We start from the raw sequence: 24,906 nt of genomic DNA on the forward strand, positions 1-24,906 counted from the left end.
TTTTTTAAAATAAATCATTATAAAAAATACTAGTAAATGCCATGCTGATATTAATGTGCTATAAATATCCTTGGTGTAAAACTATTCACCCTGTTAAATCACAATGGCTCTTTTTTGAGTTAATCAGGTAGAAAACAAAGTATTAAACTAAGCAAAAGCAGCACTAACACAAAGCTTTACAAAGGGTCTGAAAGCTATCAAACAAGTGTTCAACATTTTAGTTAATCAGGGTGAGGATAAACTCTTTAAAACCTGTATATTACACCAAATATAGAGACAAGTAGTGCTGGGGCACCTTTGAGACTAAGGCTCTGTCTAGACTACACAGTTCTTCTGAAAAAAGATACGCAAATTGCAAACTGCAATTTGTATAGCTTTTTCTGTTTCTTTTTTCTGAAGAGGCATTTCCAACATTTGGCCCATCTACACTGAGGCAAATGTGGGGAAAAAAACACTTTTTTGAAACATCCCTTGTTCCTCAAAAATGAGGTTTACAAGAATGCCAAAAAACACGTCTGCTCTTCTGAAAAAAATGTTGGCTTGTGCTTAGTTTAACTCTACAGTCTAGACGTACCCTAAATCAGTTAGTCTCTACGGTGCCAGAAGACAACTTGTTGTTTTTAAAGTTACAGACTAATACGACTACCCTTCTGAGACAAACATAGTGAGAAAAATATGCATCTTCATATAAATACAAACACAATCAGGAAAACAACATTGAGCCAAGGCCTGATAGCAAAATAGAACCACTGCTCACTATTTTTATTTGTATGAATGTTTCATGTGTTTACCACTCCTTCTGCTGACAGATCTATGATTTTAATTTGCTTCAAACTACATTCCGTACTGAGTATAACAATTCTTGATATGCATATATAACAAATGAGAACATAAGCTGAGCCTAGAGTAGTATATCTCATTTGTTCTTCAGATGCCAATCATAGCGCTGAATTCTTCACTGCACTTTTGACTAATTTTAATCTGTCGTGCTGCTAAAAGCTTTGAGACTATAAATTTAAGCCCACAAAAAAACCTACAAAGCTTTCTGCATAAACATAAGTCTGAATAAAGCTATTAGTGTAAGTAAGGCCAAAATGCAATGAAATTTTAAATCCCATCAGGCCAGATTAATCACAGGCATCCATGCTCTATGCATAACACCCATTAACTTTAATGGGATTGTGGCTAGGTTGAACAAGGTCAAATTACAACCCAGACACAGGTTTACTGGCTGCTGGGAAAAAAATAGAAAAAATAATTTTTTTATTTTAATATAAAATAATGTCCAAGTGTTACAAAAATTAATAAATACATTTTGTCTCATTGTTATTTTCACCTGAAATCAGTTTCCTTAAATAAATTAAATTTTCCTCTACATGTCCACTTTTGGTGTGTCACTGAAGTGTTGCTGATCTCCTGGCATTGACACTGTTAAAAGTATAGTTTTGGGCTCTGATGCAGCAAATGACTCCTTGTGTGGATCCCTTCAACCAGGAGGAGTCCCTCTGAAGTGAGTACAGAAGCCACTTTCAGGACTTGGGAGCTTAACTTTGCAAATATTGGCCCTGATGCAAGAAAGTTTGCCTTCTCAGAAAATAACTTTTGCTTGTACCAAAGTCTCATTGGCTTCTGTTTGTAAAATGACTTCACTGGGATTCTGCATCTGCTTAAGTTCTTTACTGAACTGGGGCATGTATCTACTAAAAAAGTCAAATTTAAGTTTTGGTAAAGCTGCCCATGCTTCTTCAACTAGCTATAAACATAATAAGGAAACTACAAATGAGTTAGGAGAAACTTGAGACAAGATAGCACTGCTAACCAGGCTCCCCAGCTCTGTCCAAGACCCTGCTCCCACTCCTCCTCTCTCCTCGCTCCCCCAGCCCTCACCTTGTCTCTCCTCTTCCTGTCCCATCTCATTCCCTCTCCCAATTGTACCTGCTCTCGCTCCTCCCCTTTCCTCCTGGTGCTTCCTGCACCTCATGGAACAGCTGATGTGCAGAGGTGGGAGGTGCTGATGTGCAGGGGTCAGAGCTGCAAGGCTGCAGATGGGTGGAAAGTGTTGGGAGAAGGGGGAGAATTGGCTATCAGTGAGTACTGAGCACCCACCATTTTTTCCCCATGGATGCTCCAGCCCTAAAGCACCCAGAGAGTTGATGCCATGTTGCTAAATATCAGATGCTGGGAATAGCACACACAGAGGTATTTCAATTGAAACTGAATACAGTCCAGGATATTATACACTTTTAGCTATTTAATAACCTACAATAATGGGCTTAAAATTAATCATAATTACTTACAACTTATGGTGATCCCAAGCTCCACGTTATGCTTCTTTGGTAGTTTTACATGAAATGTTCCACTACTTGGTATAACTGATTCTGTAATTAAAAGTAGGTGATTTACAGGACACATTAGTAGTACATTGCATCTACTCATTCATAAAAACAACGTAGGAGTTGATTTGAAAGGAGCATGACACACAGGATGTTTGACATCAGTGATGATAACGTCACTGCATAAGTTAAGGTCCTGTAACTCTATTATTCTGCAGTTAAATCTCAGCTGATGGAGACTGCATGTGCCTACCAGCGGCTTAGCCCACAGTATCTCAGCTGAGATGCACTTTTGTGTGTGCGAGAACAAATGTACTGTTGTCGGGTAGCTTTTAACTAAAAAGACATAAAGTATGTCCTTATGATTTCAGACACTTTTTCGTGTATTTTTGAAATAATCACCTAAATAACAGCAGTACATTTTATTTCTCATGAAAAGTAAAGGAACAAACGCACAGCTGAGGCAATGAAAGTTTGAACACACAGCACTATATCCCAGTCCTGTATTGTGGCATTTCTGTTGTCTCAGATAAATTAAACAGCATGTTGAAGTGGTTTAGAGATGTAAATACATATCCACCATTTATTCTACTCTGGTGAACTCAATGGGAATTTTGCAATAGAAATTATTGGGAACAGGAATTTTGAAACATGAAAGTCATTTTCATTTGTCACCTCAGACAGATTTAAATATTTGCTCACCGTTTGAACAGGGTGTCATTCTGAACATTGTATTTGCTATGTATAAAAATGTATGGATAATATGTTATAGTCTGGCCACACCTTAATGGAAATTTCTATGCTATGATATCACTCATAATTATAATTGTAGCAATCCTTAGCTGGGATTTTGCATAACCTGACTATTACATCAAATTCCATTAATAAAATAATTAAACCCTGCAAAATCACTGCAGGATGGACACAGAAATGACTTCTGAGGAGCTGTTACTAAATGAGTGGAGATGTCTTAATATTTTATTTAAAGTACATATTAGATATATAGCAGGTGTGTTCGTGTGTTTTGGGTGTATGTTGTTTATACACTGTGCATATTCCATTTATAATCTGTGGTTTTATATTATCTATGCTTCAGTAACTTTAAAAAGGTGACGAGCCACGGGAAAATAAAGGATGCACAGAAAACTATGTATCTTCCTGACTTATAGTAATCTAAAGTTTTGTATATAATTTATATGGTTGGTTTTTAAAGATGAAATTCTATTAATATTCTGTCTGGTCCATACCTCAAGAATGGGACCATTAAGAATTTGTCACTAATCTATTGCGTACATAACACTTTTCTGCATAGCAAAACATGTTGCTAACAGACAGCACTCTGTAAAAGATTATAATACATTTAAGAATATTCTGCTGAGCTATAAGTCTAACTTTGAACAGAAATATGTTTACAAAGAACAAACAATAGGGACTAACTGTCACTAACTTTCTATGGCATTTGTCATTTCCACTGGGGTTGTGATGCACACTAAGGAGGGCCACATGCAATATGGGAACTTCACAAAAAGACACAACTGTAAGAGTAGCTGCTTCCCAAACAAATGGCACATGTGAAAATAAAGTTCTTGCCTCATGTGCCTATCAAATAAAATGCACATGGGAATCATTCCTAATATTGTCTTGACAAGGAAAAAAAAAAAGATTGTATGTTCATACCTGCAACATCAAACTCTATTTCTAAAGTGACCTTGCTGGTGATAGAAGAATCTCTGAGAAGCTGATTAGCTTCTTCAAACGTGCTATCTTCTGTTGGGATTCCATTTATCGCCATTACTCTGTCTCCTATTTGTAGAACTCCACACCTTGATACACAATAATAAAAATTAGCCTTCAGATGTACAGGCAACCAGTATCGCATTATACAAAATAAATCTCATCTAACCTTTAAAAAGGATGATGTATTATCTTATTCTATGCAGTGGCAGCTAGCAGCTGTATCTACTATAGAACCAATGTGGTTCTGCATGAAACCATGTTATTACAAATACACTTGTAAACAAGCAGGTGCAGTTGAAATGTTCCAAAAAAGTAATTAATAATTCAAAACTCAAGCATTTCCTATGTTGTGATCTTCACTACAACTTGGCAGTGGTGGATGCAGTTTCCTCCACTATAAAGAATTTCCTAGCTCTGAACTTCAATTTTTTTTTTCAAAACGAATTCTCTCCTTTTTAATTAACTTAACCTCTGGACTGCTGTTGAAGGAATCAACAAGATAAAGACAGTGGTGCTTATTATTTGTCTCACTCCTGAACAAGAATAATCTTTTTTATTATCAGATCAGAGAGTTCATTACATGCTGCCCATCCATTGAGCAATGGCCCACAATTTCTCAGAAATCTGAAAGCAACTGAACCAAACCACCCCCAGCAAGATTCAGTTACAAGCAATCATCTGAAAGAGACTCACCTTTCTGCTGGGCTGTCACACTCAATATATGAAATCAGAGGTGGAGAAGACAAGGTCTCAGTAGCAAACACACTACCTTGGAGCTGTATCCCAAATCCTACAATGGGATCTGCTGTCAGCGCTACTTCCGTGGTTTCTGTGTGGACAACTTGTCCAGCCAAACCAACTGTGCTAGAAGCTAAAGACACTATAAAACAGAGCAGATCAGAGGGAAAAGCATTCAGACACAGGCAGCTGAAATGTAATTGCATTTTGATATAATCTATTTTATAGACTTTAAGGGCAGAAAGGACCATTATGATCATCTAGTCTGATGACCTGCATACCGCAGGCCACAGAACCTCTCTCCTGTAAGAACATACACAGAACATAAGAACGGCTGTACTGGGTCAGTCCAAAGATCCTTCTAGCCCAGTATCCTGTCTGCCGACAGTGGCCAGCACCAAGTGCCCCAGAGAGGGTGGACCGAAGACAATGATCAAGCGATTTGTCTCCTGCCATCTCTCTCCAGCTCTGACAAACAGAGGCCAAGGACACCATTTTATCCCCTGGCTAATAGCCTTTTATGGTCCTAACCTCCATGAAATTATCTAGCTTCTCTTTAAACTCTATTATAGTCCTAGCCTTCACAGCCTCCTCTGGCAAGGAGTTCCACAGGTTGACTACACGCTGTGTGAAGAAGAACTTTCTTTTATTAGTTTTAAACCTGCTACCTATTAATTTCATTTGGTGTCCTCTAGTTCTTCTATTCTGGGAACTAATAAGTAACTTTTCTTTATCGGCCCTCTCCATACCACTCATGATTTTATAGACCTCTATCATATCCCCTCTCAGTCTCCTCTTTTCTAAACTGAAAAGTCACAGTCGCTTTAACCTCTCCTCATATGGGACCCGTTCCAAACCCCTAATCATTTTAGTTGCCCTTTTCTGAACCCTTTCCAAGGCCAAAATATCTTTTTTGAGGTGAGAAGACCACATCTGTACACAGTATTCAAGATATGGGCGTACCATAGTTTTATACAGGGGCAGCAAGATATTCTGGGTCTTATTTTCTATCCCTTTCCTAATAATTCCTAGCATCCTATTTGCCTTTTTGACTGCCGCTGCACACTGCGTGGAAGTTTTCAGAGAACTGTCCACAATAACTCCAAGATCTCTTTCCTGATTTGTCGTAGCCAAATTAGCCCCCATCATACTGTACGTATAGTTGGGGTTATTTTTCCCAATGTGCATTACTTTACACTTATCCACATTAAATTTCATTTGCCATTTTGTTGCCCAATCACTCAGTTTGGTGAGAACTTCTTGGAGTCCCTCACAGTCTGCTTCTGTCTTGACTATCCTAAACAATTTTGTATCATCTGCAAACTTTACTACCTCACTGCTTACCCCTTTCTCCAGATCATTTATGAATAAGTTGAAAAGGATTGGTCCCAGGACTGACCCTTGGGGGACACCACTAGTTACCCCTCTCCAATCTGAAAATTTACCATTTATTCCTACCCTTTGTTTCCTGTCTTTTAACCAGTTCTCAATCCAAGAAAGGACCTTCCCTCTTATCCCATGGCCATGTAATTTACACAAGAGCCTTTGGTGAGGGACCTTGTCAAAGGCTTTCTGAAAATCCAAGTATACTATATCTACTGGATCCCCATTGTCCGCATGTTTGTTAACCCCTTCAAAGAACTCTAATAGACTGTAACAGAGCCCTGACCTCTGGCTGAGTTACTGAAGTCCTCAGATCATGATTTAAAGGCTTCAGAGAATCTGCCATTTACACTAGTTGAAATGACCAAGTGACCCCTGCCTCAAGCTGCAGAGGAAGGCACGCTCCTTTCCCTCACATGGTCTCTGCCAATCTGATCCAAGCAAAAATTCCTTCTACAACCCACATATGGCAATCAGTTGGCTCCTCAGCATTTTGGCAAGACCCAACATCTGACCCCAGGAGAAAATCCTCTGTAGTCACTCAGAGACCTCCCAATTCTAATATTCATCATTGGCTGTTGGAAGATATTTGCTACTAGTAGTTGCAAGTTGGTTACATGCTTTTAGGAAGCTTCATTATACAGTCCCCTCCATAAGGTTATCAAGCTCAGCCTTGAAGCCAGTTAGGTTTTTTTTTTGTCACCATTATTCCCTTGGAAAGCTGTTCCAGATCTTAATCCTTGCCTAATTTCAGCCCTAAACTTCTAGATAGCCAGTTTAAAGCCATAGTTCTTGTGTCCACACTACTCCTCTCTCTCCCTGGCATTTTTCCCTGTTATGTACTGAGCCATCACATCTCCCCTCAGTGCTCTTTTGCTTATGCTAAACAAGCCAAGCTCTGAGTCTCCTCTTCTAAGGTAGGTTTTTCATTCCTCTGGGCACCCTAGTAGCCCTTCTCTGCACCTGTGCCAGTTTGAATTCATCTTTCTTAAACATGACAGACCAGAACTGCTGCCCTTCCATTGAGCAATGGTCCACAATTTCTCAGAAATCTGAAAGCAACTGTATTCCAGATGAGGTCTCACAAGTGCCTTGTATAATGGCACTAGCATTTCCCTATCTCTGCTGGAAATATCTTGCCCAATGTCTCCTAGGATTGCATTAGCCTTCCCTCCAGCATGATCATTCATTTTTCAGTATTACCTGTTGTAAAGTCTCCCCTTTAACCTGTTCCTTATCCACTTTTCAATTCTCATAGCAATCCTCATTTTCTCTAATTACCGAAGTGGTTCTGTATCAAATGCCTCACTGTAGTCAAAGTAGATTAGGTCTACTGTATTTCCTTTGTTTAAAAAAATCACTTATCTTTTCAAAGGAGATCAGACAGGTCTGGCACGAACTACCTTTTGTAACACCATGTTGTGTATTATCCCGTTCACCTTTATGTGTTTAATTACTTTCTCTTTCAAAATCTGTTCCAAGGCCTTGTACACAATTGAAGTCAAACTAACAGGCCCATAGTTTCCTGGATCATCCCCCCCATTCCCCTCTTTTAAAAATGAGATACTATCTTAGCAATTCTCCAACCTTAGGGCATGAATTCAGAGTTTACAGATTCATTACAAATCCTTGCTGCTGGTCTTGCAATTTCACATGCCAATTCCTTTATTTTTGGACGGGCATTATCTGGGCCCCCGATTTAGTCCCATTAAACTGTTTGACTTCTACCTAGGATGAGGTAATCTCTACCTCCACATCCTCCTTCTTACAAGCCGTTCTGCCACTCTGCCTAAACTCCTCATTAGCCTTATTAAAAAGTGGGGCAAAGGATTTGGTTAGGCATTGGGCCATGCCTACATTATTGTTAATCTCCACCCCATCCTCAGTGCTTAGTGAGCCCATTTCTTACCTTGGCTTTTAGCAGCTCTTAATTCCCCCCTACATCAGTGTTTCTTAAACTTTTTAAGACTGAGGAACATCAAACAATAATTTTTTTAATGGGAAACACCAAGGATTTTTTGTTGAAAAAAAAAAAAGGTCGGGGGGGGGGGAGGAGGAGAAGGGTGAGGTGGAAAGTTACTGAGGAAAGGGTCGGGGGGAAGTTATTGAGCCAAAAAAAAAGTTGCCTGCCCCTTTAAGGGTGGCCATTTTGAATTCTGTTGTTCTCTGCAGCACACAGGTGTACCACGGAACACACTTTAAGAAACACTGCCCTACACTCCGATGTTCAAGTTGTAGCTTTCCTTGCTGATCCTTCCCATCTCTCATTCCTTGTAGAATTTCTTCTTTCTCTTAATCGACTGTTTGAAATGTTTGCTCATCCAGCTTGGTTTCTCTGTGTATTTTCCCCCTTGCTTGGGAGGCTTCAGATAGTTTCTGCAACTTTGATTTAAGTAATTCCAAGCCTTCTGCACATTCAGACCCATGAGTTCTTCAATCCAGCCCCTTACCTAATTCTTTTAATTTTTTAAAGTTTGCCCTTCTGTAATCAAGAACCGTAGCTGCCGATCTATTTTTGTTTATTTTTCCATTTAATTTAAGCTAAATTAGCTCATGATCACTTGAACCAAGGCCGTTCCTTACAACCTGTGCATCTATGAGATCTTCACTATCACCAAATGCCAAATCTAAAATGGGGTTGGGGAGAAGGGGACACAAGAGGGAAGCACAGGGGTTGGGAAAAGGGAGCGCAAGAGGGGAGCGCAGGGATGAAAGGCAAGGTTCCCTCTAATCTGCACAGCCCCACGACTGCTTCATGAGCCACACCCCACCAGGTTCTCAGGGTTCTGTGCATGGTGCTGCCTGGCACTTCTCCCTCAATGACAGCAGCAGCTCCCTGCTGAAGACAGAGCAGTGAGTCTCTCCCAGTCCCTACCAGCTGGGAGAGACTCGCAGCTCTTTCCGCAGCAAGGAGCTGCTGCTGTCATTGAGGGAGAAGTGCCCTGCCCCCAGCCAGGCAGCACCATGCACAGAACCCTGTGTAGCTGTGGGGCTGTGCTGATGCGCAGCTTAAAGAGACCATTAGTTAGGGGAGAAGGGGGCACAGGAGGGGAGTGCAGGGTTAGGGGAGAAGGGGATACATGAGCATTAGCATAGGCATGAGGAGAAGAAAGTGTGCACAAGTTGGGCTTTGTGTTGGCACACACATGAAACATGCTAAGTGCTGTAGGGATCTGTGCCAGAAAGGGCTGCATGGAAGATCAGCTCAGGATGGAACTGTTGCCTTCCCCAGATCCACTGTCTATCATTCTCCACTGTCTCAGGTCACACTCCCTAACCTGTGTGCAGGCCTGAGCCCTGTTAGAGCCCTGTCACCAGGCTGGGGCCCGGCCCTTCCCAGCACTGGGGGAAAGAGGACACCTGGGGTTAGGACTCTCATTAAAGATGCTAATTACTAGTTGTACCCACTAGAGGGGGTTTGCAATTTAAGCAGACACATCCCTGGCCAGGGTTTCTATGTGGACGAGCTAGCGTGCCAAACTGCGTAGCTGTGGCTCTTGGGTGGCCACTGTCAGAGGCCTTTGCTGCATACAGGCCTGAACTTTACCCCTTGGCTGCAGACAAACCTGTGACTCTGACACAAGTGCATGGCAGTGGCAAGGAGGACCCCCACTTGCCATGGCAGTGACTACCCTCTGGTATGTCTGTAGGCTCAGTTCCATGAACTGGGGAGTCTCAGGCTTCAATTCCAGCAGAGAGGTCTGGAGATGCACATTTTTCACAGCTGCTGATGAAAAGATGGGCCCTGTCACTCACACATGGACTTCAAATTATACTGGCCAGCTTTTATTTGACCCTGTTCTAATCCAGACCAACTGTGTCACTGTATCGAACAGCGAGGCACTGGGAAGGCAAGGAGAGATTCAAGGAGGTACTTCTGTGTGGTGACAGTCACACAGTTTGCTGCACATAACAGTCTTGGAAAGCTTCACAGCTGCAGCTGGGGCCAAAATCAAGTCACCTACACCAAAGGGCCTTGAGGCCTGAGCTAAAAGAATCTCTGCTAGGGCTCATGACAGCCAAGGGAAACATGAGAGATCCAGGTACATGTACCTGTTCATTACTCACCTGCCTAGGCAGACAAAGTTTGCCCTAAGAACCAGCTGTTCAGATCTTAATTTTGACATCAGCAGAAGAAATCTCTGTGCACCAAGTGCTTCCATCCCATAACTTAAGGTATCAAAGGAAATGTTAACAGTTGCTAAATATTATTGGCCTGCTTAAATCTGTGCACCATGGCTATATTGTGTTCCTGGATAACAGCCTCAAGACAGAGGCAGGTCAGCCATATATTGATGGTCCATTAAGGAGAATCAGCTCTTCAGTGAACTCCTCCTGAGAATGCCCCACGATTCAGCAATTGCATGTAAGGAGTTATAAGCCATGTTTTTGCCAGTAACTTTCCATGCACAAGGGCTGAGGATATAAAAATGGAGACTATGGCATTACTTCTTTGTCTCTTTTCTGCTCCACATCTCTGAATTATGATTTCTAATCAAGAACTCTGAACAATGGACTGAGGACCCTGCTATTTGGGATGAACCAAAGAGACTTATTACAAACTGGCAGATTTAACATCACTGCTATTATCCTGATCTACAAACTATGAAATCAAGTATAGTGTATATAATTAATTTAACCTCTTAACTCTATTAATATATAAAAGAAGAAGAAAACTTATTTAATTGCTAAAAGATTGGCAACGAGCATAGTTTTTGCATAAGATACGAACTACATTTTGACCTGGACAGGCAAGATTTCACCAAATCCGATGCAGTGTGGGGTACATGCCCGGTTTCCTGGCAGTCTGACCTGAGATTGGCATGCTTAGCTGTGTCCCACACCAGGCAGTGTGACAATGGGATTGTGGGACCTGACATTCCCAAATCCAGAATTCTCTCTCAAGAGCAGCAGGCTCTGTAGTGACTGTGGCAACTCCTCTTCATATGGGACTTTGTCCTGGCTGCAGGTATTGAAACAGGCTCCTCCCCATCACCAACTGAGCTGAATAATGTCTTAACCCTTTAATGGCAGGATCCAGATGTAAAGTTCTGACTCCACCTCAAGTTTTGGGATTGGAAATATTTTCCTGTATTATCTCCTGATTGTTCTATCCTTACATATAAACTTAAAATATGGCTTTAACTGGCATTTCTATACATTTTGTTCTTTCTTTATATAGGAAGTGTGTATACAGTGCTAATTTCTAAGTTAACGCAAAAAACCTGAGTTTTCAGGTACCTAAGTAACCCCGGGAATCATGGTCAAAGTTACCCCCCCTACCAAAATTTGAAATGGTGCCTCTGCCTTGCCCAGGGATGGGGCAGAGGTCTACATCTCAGGCCTGCGCCAGCTGCCCCACCACTGTGACAGAGAGTGACACTGGCCCCCATCTCCAGTGTAGGGTTGCCAGGTGTCCGGTTTTGAACCAGACAGTCCAGTATTTGAGCTTTCTGTTCAGGAAACAAATTGAGAAAATAGAAATGAGAAAATAGAAATGTCCGGTATTTTCTAAATAAGATGTAATGTAGATTGTGATGTAATGTCAAGTGTGTCCGGTATTTTTGATGAAACCATCTGGCAACCCTACTACAGTGGGTATTTCCACTGCAAGTCCACCTCCAGTGTTCCTCAAATACCCACTCCAGTGCCCTCCAACTGTACCCCTACTGCTCCCTCTCCACTCCTATTCCCCCCCAGCAACATCCTCCATTTGGGAACTTGAAATGTGGCAACCTTAGAGGTCACTCTGTTCTCACAGCCTTGGTTTCCAGACTTGGCTGGGCCGGGCCCTAGGTTAATGTGGCTGAGGTGAGAGGTTGGGCTGGGGCAAGGCAGCCAAGCGGGGCAAGAGGCAGTTCTGTTCTGCATGCATGAAGTGAGGGGAATAATCCGGCTGCAATGACAATTCTCTAGGCAGTGAACAGGGTGTGGCCAGACTGCTGGGAGACGGATGTCCAGGAGGAATGAGTTTGTGAGGGGGAGCATCTCATGGCAGCCAGGATCTGTGCTGCTTTGGGAAAGAGGCACGAGAGCAGTGGGGAACAGTTTGGAGAGCTGCCACCCATCTTTCTGGGGAGTGCCCAGAGGCAAAGGCAGCATGGCTTAGGGAACAAGGCTGGAGAGGCCGAGAAGTAGCCAGCCAGCACTCTGGCTTCCACAGGGCAGAGAGTTGGGAATCCAAGGAAGCCACGTGACTCCCACTAGCTTCCAATCTGCCAGCTCCTAGCAATAAGTAATTTTCAAACTGTGGTGCATGTGCCCCTAAGAAAGGCGCAACTCACATTTTTAAAATACTCTACTAAATTGAGGTCAGAAATCAGAGCCGGGGGAGAGCCATGTGACTCTGAGTGCCCTGCTATGTGTTACTTTTAAGGGGTACAAATGTGCTCTCAGCCTGGGAGCTAGATTACTTAAGTTATGGCTCTGCTAATTCCTGTAGGCTCCTTTGAAAATCTCTAATATTTTATTCATTAGAAACAGGGCAAATGTCCTAGAAAGGTAGGGAATTTCACCACCTGTGGTGTTTATTTCTCATTAACATTTATGTCAGGCAATTTGAGCTACGTAATACCAATTAACCACCACGTTCTATATTGTCCTTCAAAAAAACGGATCCTATAACTCCTATAAAAAGTTCCCCCCACCCACTGTTGGCAAGATTCCTACGTTTCTGACAGACTTTTTTGCTCTCTCTTTATTCCCATACCATCTCAGCTGACTGCACTGCGGCACAATTCAAGGGAAAAATGATGTGGAGATTCAACACCAATACTTGCACAAAAGAAGTAGGGTGCCCTTGGGTACTTTGATCCCTGACTAATGAGGTCTTTTATCATTGTTTATATATAGCTACTGGAAGACACTATTATCCTATACAAAGCAGACAGGCACCAATTTGTTCTGATTCTAGTCAAACCAATAAAGCACTATTGCAGCGGTATCCCTAAATCCTCCTGCTACTGCCCAGTCCTCCTCTAAATTCCTTCAAGGCTCATCAGTACCTACAAGGAATTAGCTAAAACTAAATGGCTCATCTGAGGGACAGTTTAAGTTCTTTGCCATTTTTAATGAGTAAAAAACAAAGTTACTACTTGTTTTTAAATATGTTTTATATTTATAAGTTGTTAGCACAGTTGTAGAAAAATCTCACTGGCATTTCTTCATTAGGCTTTGTGTAAACTTTTCCTTCAACTTAGGGTTTAAAGATAGAACCCTACCAAATTCATGGCTAGGAAAAATATTTCCTGGAATGTGAAATCTGGACCCTGAACTCTTGTCTTTTGTGTGCTTTTACTCTATATGGATTTCACAGGGGAAACCAGAATTTCTCAAACAGGAGGTCCTGACTCAAAAGGGAGATGCATGGGATCGAGAGCCTTCCAGGAAAAGCACACTCCTTGCTGGGTGAGAGAGATGCAGGAATTGCTTCAGAAATACAATCAGACCAGGAGCTCTCATACTGCAAAAGTTCTGCTACACAGTAAGGCACACGTTTGACTGTGTGCAAAACCTTGTGCTCCGCATGCAGGGCCAGCTCTAGGCACCAGCAAATCAAGCATGTGCTTGGAGCGGCACATTTCCAGGGGCGGCATTTCCAGGTAAGCAGCCACCCCCAGCAATGCCCGGCCCCACCCCGCTAATTTTAAAGGGCCGCGGGAGCTCGGCTCTGGCTGCATGTCCCCAAGAGCTGGCTGCGGAGTGCGGCAGTCAGGCTCCGCCCCGCCCTGCCGGGTCCAGTCCTGCCGCGGCTCCAGCCCCCTTTGCCAGCGAGAGACTGCTCCCTGCTGGCTGCCCGGCTCGCTGCGCCTGCCCTGCCCCGCGCCTCTCTGGCTCTACGCTGCCCATTCCCTGAGCTGCCCCTGCACCCTGCTCCCCGGTGCCCCTGCTCTCCCTGTTCCCTGCGACTCTCTGGCTCTGCACCTCCCTTGCACCTCGCACCCTGCTCCCCTCTGCCTCTGCGCTGCCTGTTCCCTGTGCTGCCCCTGCACCCCAGTCCCCCCGCCCCTCTGGCCCTGTGCCCCCTCTGAACCCCGCAGCCCCTTTTCCTGGGGCTGGACAGGGCAGGGAAAAGGCTGTTGTGACCCAGCAGCTAGTGAAAAGGGAAGGGGAGTTTACTTGAAGTGCCTTTGCCTTTATGGAAAAAAAAATAATTAAAATTGTATTTGCTATTTATAGGGCTAAAATGCTGGGACAAAAATGAAAATGAAAACAAACAAAAAGAAAAAAACACTGCAAAGTGCAAACGTGTAAAAGCCAACAAAAAAAGGGGGGGCGTGGGGCAACCAAACATTTTTTTTGCTTAGGGTGTCAAAAAACTGAGAGCTGGCCCTGTCCACATGTCATTTCAAAGCGGCAGCGCCACATGGAGCCTAGGGTCAGCAGGGGACTCAGAAAAATTGTTCTCCTTGGCCTCTGATGATAGGACAAGAAGCAATGGGCTTAAGTTGCAGCAAGGGAAATTTATGTTGGACATCAGGAAAAATGTCCTGCCTGTTAGGGTAGTTAAGAACTGGAATAAACTGTCAAGCGGGGTTGTGGAACCTCCATCTCTGGAGATGTTTAAGCGGGGGTTAGACACATACCTGTCAGGGATGATCTAGAGTAACCAGTGCTTGCTCCTGCCATGAGAGCAGGGGACTGGACTCGATGATCTCTCGAGGTCCCTTCCAGTTCTAGTGTTCTATGATTGTACTCCACTACCTTAAGGCTTGTACAGATCCCTAAAATATGGTGGGAGGCAATGGTAATTGCCATAACAAAGCCTGGAAAACCTTTGGGAAACTACGGGCCAATTTATCTACTATGTATGACTGGTAAACTTCTTAAACGTATCACCTTCAAAAGAATATGTCCTTTCACTCAGCCAATTATCCCTGCTGAATAGGTAGGCTTCTGACCAAAATGTAGTTGTGACCAAATTCTGGGACTCACAACTCACAGTGAGGCTGGCTATCAAACAACCAAAACAACAAAAAATAAACAAATACCTAACAACTGGTACAGTATCTGCTGACGTGTCATGTGCGTATAATAGTGTATGGATTAATAGCCTGGCACTGAAACTGCTAAAATTATATATTGTTACCAATTACTTCACCTGCTGTGGATCATGCCAAGTAACTGACATGTACATGTACCTGGGTAATAACACCAGCACACCCTCTCTGTAGTTGCACCAACCGTTTTTAATATTTATATAAATGACGTGTCTCCAACTAAATCACAAACATTTGGATATGCAGATGATCTTGCTATAGCAACCAACCATCAAACCTCCATGACACTGAGAAAGCATCAACTGAGTTCCTCCAATATATGGAACAATATTTCTGGAAATTGAGACTCAAACCAAACCCTGGAAAAACAATAGTAAACGTATTCCATCTTGATAAGAGTGCTCGAACCACACAGAAAGTAGCTTTCTGTGGTAAAAATGTGCAACGTGATTACACACCAACATATCTCTGAATGAAATTTGACCACACCCTCTCCTTCTATGATCATCTTGAGTACGCAGCTGCAAAGATAAAAATGAGAGCCCACATAATCCAGAATTAGTAGGTACAACCTGAGGGGCATCAGCATCAATACTGAGAACATGTGCAATAGCACTTACATATTCAGTAGCTGAATATTGTGCACTGGTATGAAGCAGATGCAGCCACACATGACTTGTGGATACCCAGCTGAACACAGCGATGTGGTGCATCATGGGAACGCTTAGGTCGACTCCAACACCATGTCTAACATTGCTCCCCTGCTGATACGCTGAACTGCTGTAACATTCCACAAAACTCAGCAAATGCAGGAAAACAGGTGCCTTCCTACTCATCAAGACCTTGCCAATGCCCCACAACATCTTAAATCTCACAAACTTTTCTGGGAATGTTCGTTTAGCAGAGACTCATGCCATTAGGCAGCTGCTGAGCTCTGTAGGCAGTGCTGCCACCAGCAGCAGTGCAGAAGGAAAGGTGGCTGTACTGCAATCCTCCCTATAATAATCCTGCAACTTCCACACAAATCCTTTGTAGGTCACGTGATCGCTACAATTACAACACCATGACATTTCAAATTTAAATCACTGAAATAACATTTACTATTGGCCATGAAGTTGATCAAATGGACCGTGAATTTGGTAGGGCCCTATTTTATAGCACTAGTTTTTTGCATTGAGTTTCAAGTTAATATGATTCTGCAAACTCAGTGCTTGATACAAAGCCCACTATAGTCAGTAAGAATCTGTCCATTTACAACAAGAGTTTTGAATCAGAAACTCAAGACTGTTTTGTCATGTCACTTTCCTCATCTAATTAGGTACCACAATGAAAAGGAAATTCACTGAGAGGTACTCTTGTGACTACAAAGGTAGGAAATTAGCCTTCTTCTACTGGAGGAAGAGCAGAAGTCCCAGAACAAATTAACACCTGGCTTCAGGATTTGTAGAGATTGATATGGTTCAAAGAGCTTGCAATTAAGGTTTTATCCTACACAACAACTAGCAAGTACTAGGTGTGATGCTACTTCTAACTCATAAAAGCCAGCACTCTATCAGATAGCAAAGATCTGGCCTTAATGCAACACAATTTACTAGGTATTAATTAGTAACATAGGATTTTTAAAAAATCAGTTTAGATATCTGCAGCACTCCAAAAAATTCTGTTAAAAGAATTAAAAAACAACAAATAGCCCTGCAACACCTTAATACTATTCACTGTTTTTTAATATGTTTTAGCTACAGACTAACAGGGCTACACCTCTGAAACTGTTAAAATAATCTTTTATTTCGTATCTTAAGCAATTAACACCTATATAAAAAGGGAAATAAGAACAACCCAGGAAACTACAGACCAGTTAGTTTAACTTCTGTGCCAGGGAAGATAATGGAGCAAGTAATTAAGGAAATCATCTGTAAACACTTGGAAAGTGGCAAGGTGATAGGGAACAGCCAGAATGGATTTGTAAAGAACAAATCGTGCCAAACCAACCTGATAGCTTTCTTTAATAGGATAACGAGTCTTGTGGATAAGGGAGAAGTGGTGGATGTGGTATACCTAGACTTTAATAAGGCGTTTGATATGGTCTCGCATGATATTCTTATCAATAAACTAGGTAAATACAACTTAGATGGGGCTACTATAAGGTGGGTGCATAACTGGCTGGATAACCGTACTCAGAGAGTAGTTATTAATGGTTCACAATCCTGCTGGAAAGGCATAACAAGTGGGGTTCCACAGGGGTCTGTTTTGGGACCAGCTCTGTTCAATATCTTCATCAACGATTTAGATATTGGTATAGAAAGTACGCTTATTAAGTTTGCAGATGATACCAAGCTGGGAGGGGTTGCGACTAATCTGGAGGATAGGGTCATAATTCAAAATGACCTGGACAAATTGAAGAAATGGTCTGAGGTAAATAGGATGAAGTTTAATAAAGACAAATGCGAAGTGCTCCATTTAGGAAGGAACAATCAGTTTCATACATCAGAATGGGAAGCGACTGTCTGGGAAGGAGTAAGGCAGAAAGGGATCTAGGGGTTATAGTAGACCACAAGTTGAATATGAGTCAGCAGTGTGATGCTGTTGCAAAGAAAGCAAACATGATCCTGGGATGCATTAACAGGTGTGTTGTGAGCAAGACACGAGAAGTCATTCTTCCACTCTACTCTGCGCTGGTTAGGCCTCAGTTGAAGTATTGTGTTCAGTTCTGGGCACCACATTTCAAGAAAGATATGGAGAAATTGGAGAGGGTTCAGGGAAGAACAACGAGAATGATTAAAGGTCTAGAGAACATGACCTATGAGGGAAGTCTGAAGGAACTGGGTTTGTTTAGTTTAGAAAAGAGAAGATTGAGGGGGGACATGATAGCAGTTTTCAGATATCTAAAAGGGTGTCATAAGGAGGAGGGAGAAAACTTGTTCATCTTGGCCTCTGAGGATAGAACAAGAAGCAATGGGCTTAAACTGCAGCAAGGGAGGTTTAGGTTGGACATTAGGAAAAAGTTCCTAACTGTCAGGGTAGTCAAACACTGGAATAAATTGTGGAATCCCAATCTCTGGAGATACAGGCAATCCCCGGGTTACGTACAAGATAGGGACTGTAGGTTTGTTCTTAAGTTGAATTTGTATGGAAGTCGGAACTGGTACATATTGTTGGGGAAACTCTAGCCAAACATTGCTCCAGAACTCAGTTTTATTCTCCCACACCTTACTTCCCTCAGTCCTTTATTCTCAAGCTGAGGTGTCTGCTGAGAAAAGCTGCTCCGCGTCTCCCTGGTCTGCTGGGGGGGGGGGGGGGAAGCAGGCGCTAGCTTCGCGTCTCCCTGGTCTGCTGGGGGGAAGCAGCTAGTGCGGGGTTGCCTCACCCCGTTTGTAAGTAGGGATCCGATGTAAGTCGGATCCATGTAACCCGGGGACTGCCTGTATTTAAGAGTAGGTTAGATAAATGTCTATCAGGGATGGTCTAGACAGTATTTGGTCCTGCCATGAGGGCAGGGGACTGAACTCGATGACCTCTCGAGGTCCCTTCCAGTCCTAGTATTCTATGATTCTATGATATGCAAACTTTGTTTGAAATCTAATCAGGCAAATGCCCTCCTAGCACATACACACACCAGGCTTTCCCCCCTCCCTCCAAACCTGCCTAACAGAGAGGACTGCAGCTAGTCATAGTCAGACACCCAGCCAAACAAGTTGCCCCTGCCTCCACCTCATTGCACAGATGCCAGCAATCTCTCCCTCTTTTCTCCACTATCCTCCCCCTTCCGCGCCAAGGATGACTGAAGAGACTGCTGGGTTTCTGACTCTCTCTCTCCCCCTCTGGCAGATGGGACTTCCCCCCAAACCAATTACTCCCTCCCTTCTCCCAGCCACTCATTCCCTGTTTATCTCCGTTGATTGCTTTCATTTCAAGCATGCACAGGGTTTAGCTGCTGTTTACTGAAGCCCAGGTCCCGCTGATCAGCTGATCTCCCTGCCTCCGTGGAGAGCTTTATACTTCTGCAAGAACATAGTTCAGAACATAGCTGCACGGCCACTCAGCCGCACAGCTGAGAGGGAACTTTGGACCTGGGCGGAGAACTGAGTTCAGAACAAGGAAGTGACAAGCAGGCTAGAAGGCAGGGAACACATCAAAAGAGGGAAACTGAGGCAGAGTTGCTGTGTCCCAAATCTTGCTATGACATTTGCTAAAGGGACTGTGTAAACAATGAAGTTTCATTAAAAAAAAGGATGTCCAAGCCCTTCTTCAACTACTACCAAACGTGGGGTCCTGAAAACCATTGTGTAAACACCTATACATCACCACCGCTGGCATAAGATAATCTGTCCTATTTACATAACCACACTGCACAGCATTTGGGGATTTAAACTCTACCCAAATTACATAATTGCTTCCCTACTAAGTAACGTGCCTCAAAGGTGGAAAAGCAGAGCACGATTATTGGAGAAGAAAAAAAGTGGAATAAATAAAGTACATAATGGTATGGAGGTGTCTTAAATGTTTACACTCACATGTTTAGAAAGTCTTGCATAAGTATTACAGTCACTGCAAACTCACAGCAATTAAACGTTTATCGTATTCTACACCTTTGTACTTTATTATGCGTTTGGGAAGAATCTATTAGTTATGCAGACTTTTCTAACAAGTGGCAATGAAAACTTTATAGCACCCTTCACCAACATATCTTCTCCATTTCCCTCAGACCAAGACTTATTACAACTTACATTTATAACTATCCCAAAACAATCTGACTGGTTAGAAATCGGTTACTAACCCCAAAGCAGATTGTGCTATTGCTCTTCTAGACAAAGGGCAACAATCTGCACCTAACATAAATCATTGTCAAGAAGGGACGTGTAAGCAGTCTCCCATTCTTAGTTCCCTCTAAGCTGCACAGCCATGCAGAAGGCTATCAAGGACTGCACAGATCCGCCCCCCGCACAATGCAGTCCAGTCTAGCCCAGCCCCACCAGGGCTGCCACGAACATGACCATGGAGAGGCACCTCTTCCCTGACCCAGCCCAGCTGGAGCAGCCATGGCTGGGTACAGGAGCCTCTCACCCAGCTCTGAGCTGCTGTGATGAGAGAGTGCTGAGGGAAGTCCTCTCTTCCTGCTGCAGCCCTGGGGCAACATCACCTCAGAGCCCACATCCCCAGCCAGAGCCCTTATCCCCCCCACCCCACACATTCCAACCATCTGCCCTACCCCTCAGTCTCCTACCACATTGAACCCCTTGACCTCATCCTCACCACACACCTCCATATTGGTGCACATTAGGGATGTACGCAATTAGTAAACTAGTCGACTACCCGATAAGCATAGGCTTAGACTACTCACTTCAACCCCTCTTGCTGCTTCTTGTCTAGGAAGCTGTACTGCTGAAAAGGATTGAGGCTTGTTTAGTTTAGAAAAGAGAACACTGAGAGGAGACATGATAGCAGTTTTCAAGTATCTAAAAGGGTGTTACAAGGAGGAGGGAGGAAAAATTGTTCTCCTTGGCCTCTGATGACAGGACAGGAAGCAATGGGCTTAAATTGCAGCAAGGGAGGTTTAGGTTGGACTTTAGGAAAAAAATTCCTAACTGTCAGGGTAGTTAAACACTGGAATAAATTGCCCAAGAAGGCTGTAGAATCTCCATCTCTGGAGATATTTAAGATCAGGTTAGATAGACATCTATCAGGGATGGGCTAGACCAGGGGTGGGCAAAAGTGCTTCTACAGAATGGATTAATCTGCTAAGTGGGTTGATCTGGCCTATGGAGGTCCTGCCACTCCCTCGCCCCCAAGCCAATCAAGACCTAGGGATGCAACACTTAGAGCCAACCTGTGTTTCCTCTAAGCTATGTGCCTGCATGAGCGTGAACTAAAAATTGTAGGTCCTCCCATGTCATTTTAAGAGCCACGCAGCAGCACTCACTTCTCCCCGTCTTGCTGCAAGGGAAGGGGAGTGGTACCTGCAGCCAGTGGCCTGGTGGGTTCTTGGTGGCGGGCGGCTGCCCTTTTGCTCAGCCTGGAGCCAGGGTACCTAAGGTGAGGCTGTTGCAGTGAGGCTCCCCCAGTTGGAACGGGCCACATGCAGCTGCTGCTTTATTCCAGCTGGAGCTGGGTCCACCCATGGGAACCGCGACCACAGTACTAAAAATAGCACCGTGGGCAGCCTCTGCTCCACTCCTGGCACGCGGTCCCACCCCAAGAGCAGCTGGGGTCGGAGATACGTGAGCTTTTGGGGCCAGGACTGCGGTACTAAAAAATAGCCCCGGATCCAGCCCCTACAAACTACTTTCCACTGCAAAGGTAGAAAGTTAGGGAAAGGGCAGGGGGAGAACTGAAGGGAAAGAAGGTGAAGAGGGGAAGAGGGTTGTGCTGAGGAGAAGGCAGTAGAAGAAAGGAGAAGGCACCAAGGGGCAGGATGGAGGAGAGACAAATGCCAGGGGGCCAAGAGGAGACAACAAGGAAAAGAGGAGGGGGGAAGGAAGGGAAGGTGTCAGTGGGGGTGAGAGAAGGGAGGGGAAAGGGTGATGCTGGGAGAGGAGAGGGAAGGAGCAATGGGGGCAAGAGAGAGCCAGAGGAGAGGGGAGGAGAGGGTGCCAGGAGAAGAGGGGTTGAAAGGAGGGGTGGGAACGAGGAAGGTAGTGGATGGAGTGTGTCATGTGTGAGGGTAAAGAGGGGCATGAGGTGAACTGAGGCCAAGAGTGGTGAAGGGATGGGCACCAGGGAGAAAGAGGGCAAGGAGGGCAGGGGCAGTGAGGGAAGAGGGAGGCACTAGGAAGGTGAAGGGGTAAGGGAAGGTGCTGGTGCCAAGGGATCGTGGGGGTAAAGCAGAAGGGCAGACAAGTGGAGGGGAGGGACAGGCACCAGAAGATAGTATTTTTAGGTCCATGTGTAGAATGAATTTTATGTGCACTAGGGATGTTCAATTTCAATTGATCAGCTAATCGAGTAGTCGATGGAATTTTCATCGACTACTCAATTAGTCGATAAGGGGTGGGGCAGGATATTCACTAGCTCGTCTTCACCTCTGCTTTGTAAATGTATTAAGAGCCTTCTGTGGTTCTTACTACATTTAAAAGATAGATGTGGCATAGCAGGGAATTCCAGACGTGCGGAGACTGCTTGAGTCCCGGCTTGCCCCGTGTTCCCACTGACCCCTATGGGGCTCTTGCTACATTTCAAAGGCAGAGGCACAGCAGTCAGACCAGCACGAGCAGGTATTGCTTCAGTCCTCACTCGTGCATTTTCCCAGTGTGCCTCTGCCACCCCATTCTCCTGCAGAGACGGTGCCAGAGGAAACAGCTGTTAAGCCAGCTCCCCCCAACATCAGCTCTCCCCCGCCCCCCCCTTTGCTGCCTCTGATACAGAATCATAGATTCATAGAACACTAGAACGGAAGGGGACCTTGAGAGGTCATCAAGTCCAGTCTCCTGCCCTTATGGCAGGACCAAACACTGTTTAGATCAGGGTCTGTGGGTGGGGAAGCACAGAAGTGTTCTGGCTCTGCCCCTTCTGAAGTGGCCCTTGGTCAAAAATTATTGTCCACCCCAATCTCTCACACAGAGATGGCAGGCTTGCCCAAATTCTTCTGCTTGGCAGTGGAATTGGCCATTTCTGAGGGACATCAGAATTGCCATACTGAATCATACCCTAGGTCCCTCTAGTCAGTGCAATATCCTGTCTGTCACAACAGCCAGCATCAGAAAGAATCATAGAATCATAGAATAATAGGACTGGAAGGGACCTCAAGAGGTCATCGAGTCCAGCCCCCCGCCCTCAAGGCAGGACCAAGCTCCGTCTACACCATCCCTCATGCTTCAGTGGAAGGTGTAAGAATCCCACAATGAACAGATGTGGGTAATTTGCCTCCCTCTACTCACTTTAGATGCTATCCTAATCTCTAGGGATTGTTTTAAGACTTGAAGCATGAGATTTAATATCACTTCCTGGGGTGGCTGCAACTCTAATTTCTCCTTAATGCACCAGCAATTCTTAGATGTTGTAGTTTGTATGTGATTAAAAGGTAAAAATCAGCTGGGCCGAGCCCTGCCCATGTGCCACGTTTGTCCTTTTATGTTGGTCCTCTGTACAGGAGAGAATCTGCCTCAAAGACTTATGGTTATTAAATAGAATATAAAAATATCACACAAACAAACAGCGACTGTCTCCAGAGGCAATGCTGGTAATAAAATTGCCTCAGTTAACAACAGTTTCTTCAGCCACAGAGAATGACCACTGTCGACAGGCTACCACCATCTCAGGAAATATTTTTGCCTTAGGCAGTATTTTACTTTTATTCCTTTCTAAATCAATTAGTATTTGTATAATAATCCCTCTACCTTTCTGCATGTGTAGAGAGAGAATGAGATTCATACATTATGATACTCAATTGTATCAATGCCATAGTATGAATTGGCACAATATCTTCTAATAATCTGAAAGGATATATTAGCAGATAGTATGTAAAATGTATTGGATCCACTGTGTGAAAAGAGTTGCACTGCTAAAGGACTAGGCAAATAAAACAAAAACCAAACCCCTTAATCTCACATGGACTTATTTGTTATTTCCAACAAAAATCAGAGATGATTTGTATTGACACATTTACTGTGATTTGCAAATTTTTGAGAGCATGTTGTGGAATCCCACAATTCCCATCCACAAGAGAAACTTGGCCAACAAGTGAAAATTCTTCTCTGACTAATGCCCTCTACCCACAAGCTGAGCCGAGCAGAACACCCAGGCTGTGTCTACACTGGCATCCCTTCCGGAAAAGGTATGCTAATGTAGCACTTTGGAATAGTGCTTGAAAGAGATCCTCCGGAAAAGGCTTTATTTTCCGGAGAATCACGTCTAGACTGGTGCTTTTCTCCGGCTTATCTCCAAGCCAGAAAAAAGCGGCAGCCATGTTAATGCAAATACTGCAGGGGATATTTAAATCCCCCGCGGATTTGCCTATTCCACAGTGCTACATTAGCATCCCTTTTCCGGAAAGGGGTGCCAATGTAGACACAGCCCCAGTGACCTCAGCAGTACTCCACGTGGGCCACATATTTGCAGAGCCCAATTCAAATCAGTGGGACTCCATGCAGGGGGAGGGGATAGCTCAGTGGTTTGAGCATTGGCCTGCTAAACCCAGGGTTGTGAGTTCAATCCTTGTAGAGGCCATTTAGGGATTTGGGGCAAAAATTCATCAGGCAGGGGACTAGACTCAATGACCTTTCAAGGTCCCTTCCAGTTCTAGGAGATAGGCAATCTCCATTATTATTATATCCAATTGTAGGAGAATGTCCAAAAACTCTCAGAATGAAAGACAGATTCACACTACTGAAAGTGGGCCTGAATTAGCAAAATAATTATATAAAAATGGTCCCTCTGCTCAATGTATCAGGTACCTCTTTATTATGAAATGCCCAGGGAGATCAGAGAGACTATAAAAATAGAAAACTCAATAATAATGGAGGACTACACCCATATCAGCTGGGACACATGTTATCTCAGGACAGGATGCAAAGATAAAATTTCTGGACACATTCATCCCTGCTTCTTACAGAAGCTTGTTCTGTAACCCAGAAGGGGAGAATCAATTTTTGATTTAGTTTGAAGTGAAGTCCAGGATCTGGTCCAACAGGCGAAACAGCTGAACCATTCTGTAATAGTGACTATTATGTAATTAAGTCTAACGTATCTAAATAGGGCAGTAAATACCAAAAAACCCTATCACA

The 24,906-nt window shown here is 43.8% G+C and overlaps 1 protein-coding gene across 14 annotated transcripts in view; it reads right to left on the reverse strand.

The window, feature by feature from the left end:
* The window catches only part of GRIP1 (glutamate receptor interacting protein 1), a 509,665-nt gene that overhangs the window by 44,054 nt on the left and 440,705 nt on the right, over positions 1-24,906 (reverse strand). For all 14 annotated transcript variants that reach the window (XM_075931263.2, XM_075931223.2, XM_075931287.2 and 11 more), the window contains 3 exons: positions 4,764-4,950; positions 4,011-4,156; positions 2,298-2,378 (listed from right to left, as the gene is read on the reverse strand). In XM_075931263.2, coding sequence (XP_075787378.1) covers positions 2,298-2,378; positions 4,011-4,156; positions 4,764-4,950 — 414 coding nt within the window. The remainder of the gene's footprint in view (positions 1-2,297; positions 2,379-4,010; positions 4,157-4,763; positions 4,951-24,906) is intronic.

Source organism: Pelodiscus sinensis, chromosome 1 (genome assembly GCF_052426305.1).
Source record: "Pelodiscus sinensis isolate ZL-2025 chromosome 1, ASM5242630v1, whole genome shotgun sequence".
Lineage (NCBI taxonomy): Eukaryota > Metazoa > Chordata > Testudines > Trionychidae > Pelodiscus > Pelodiscus sinensis.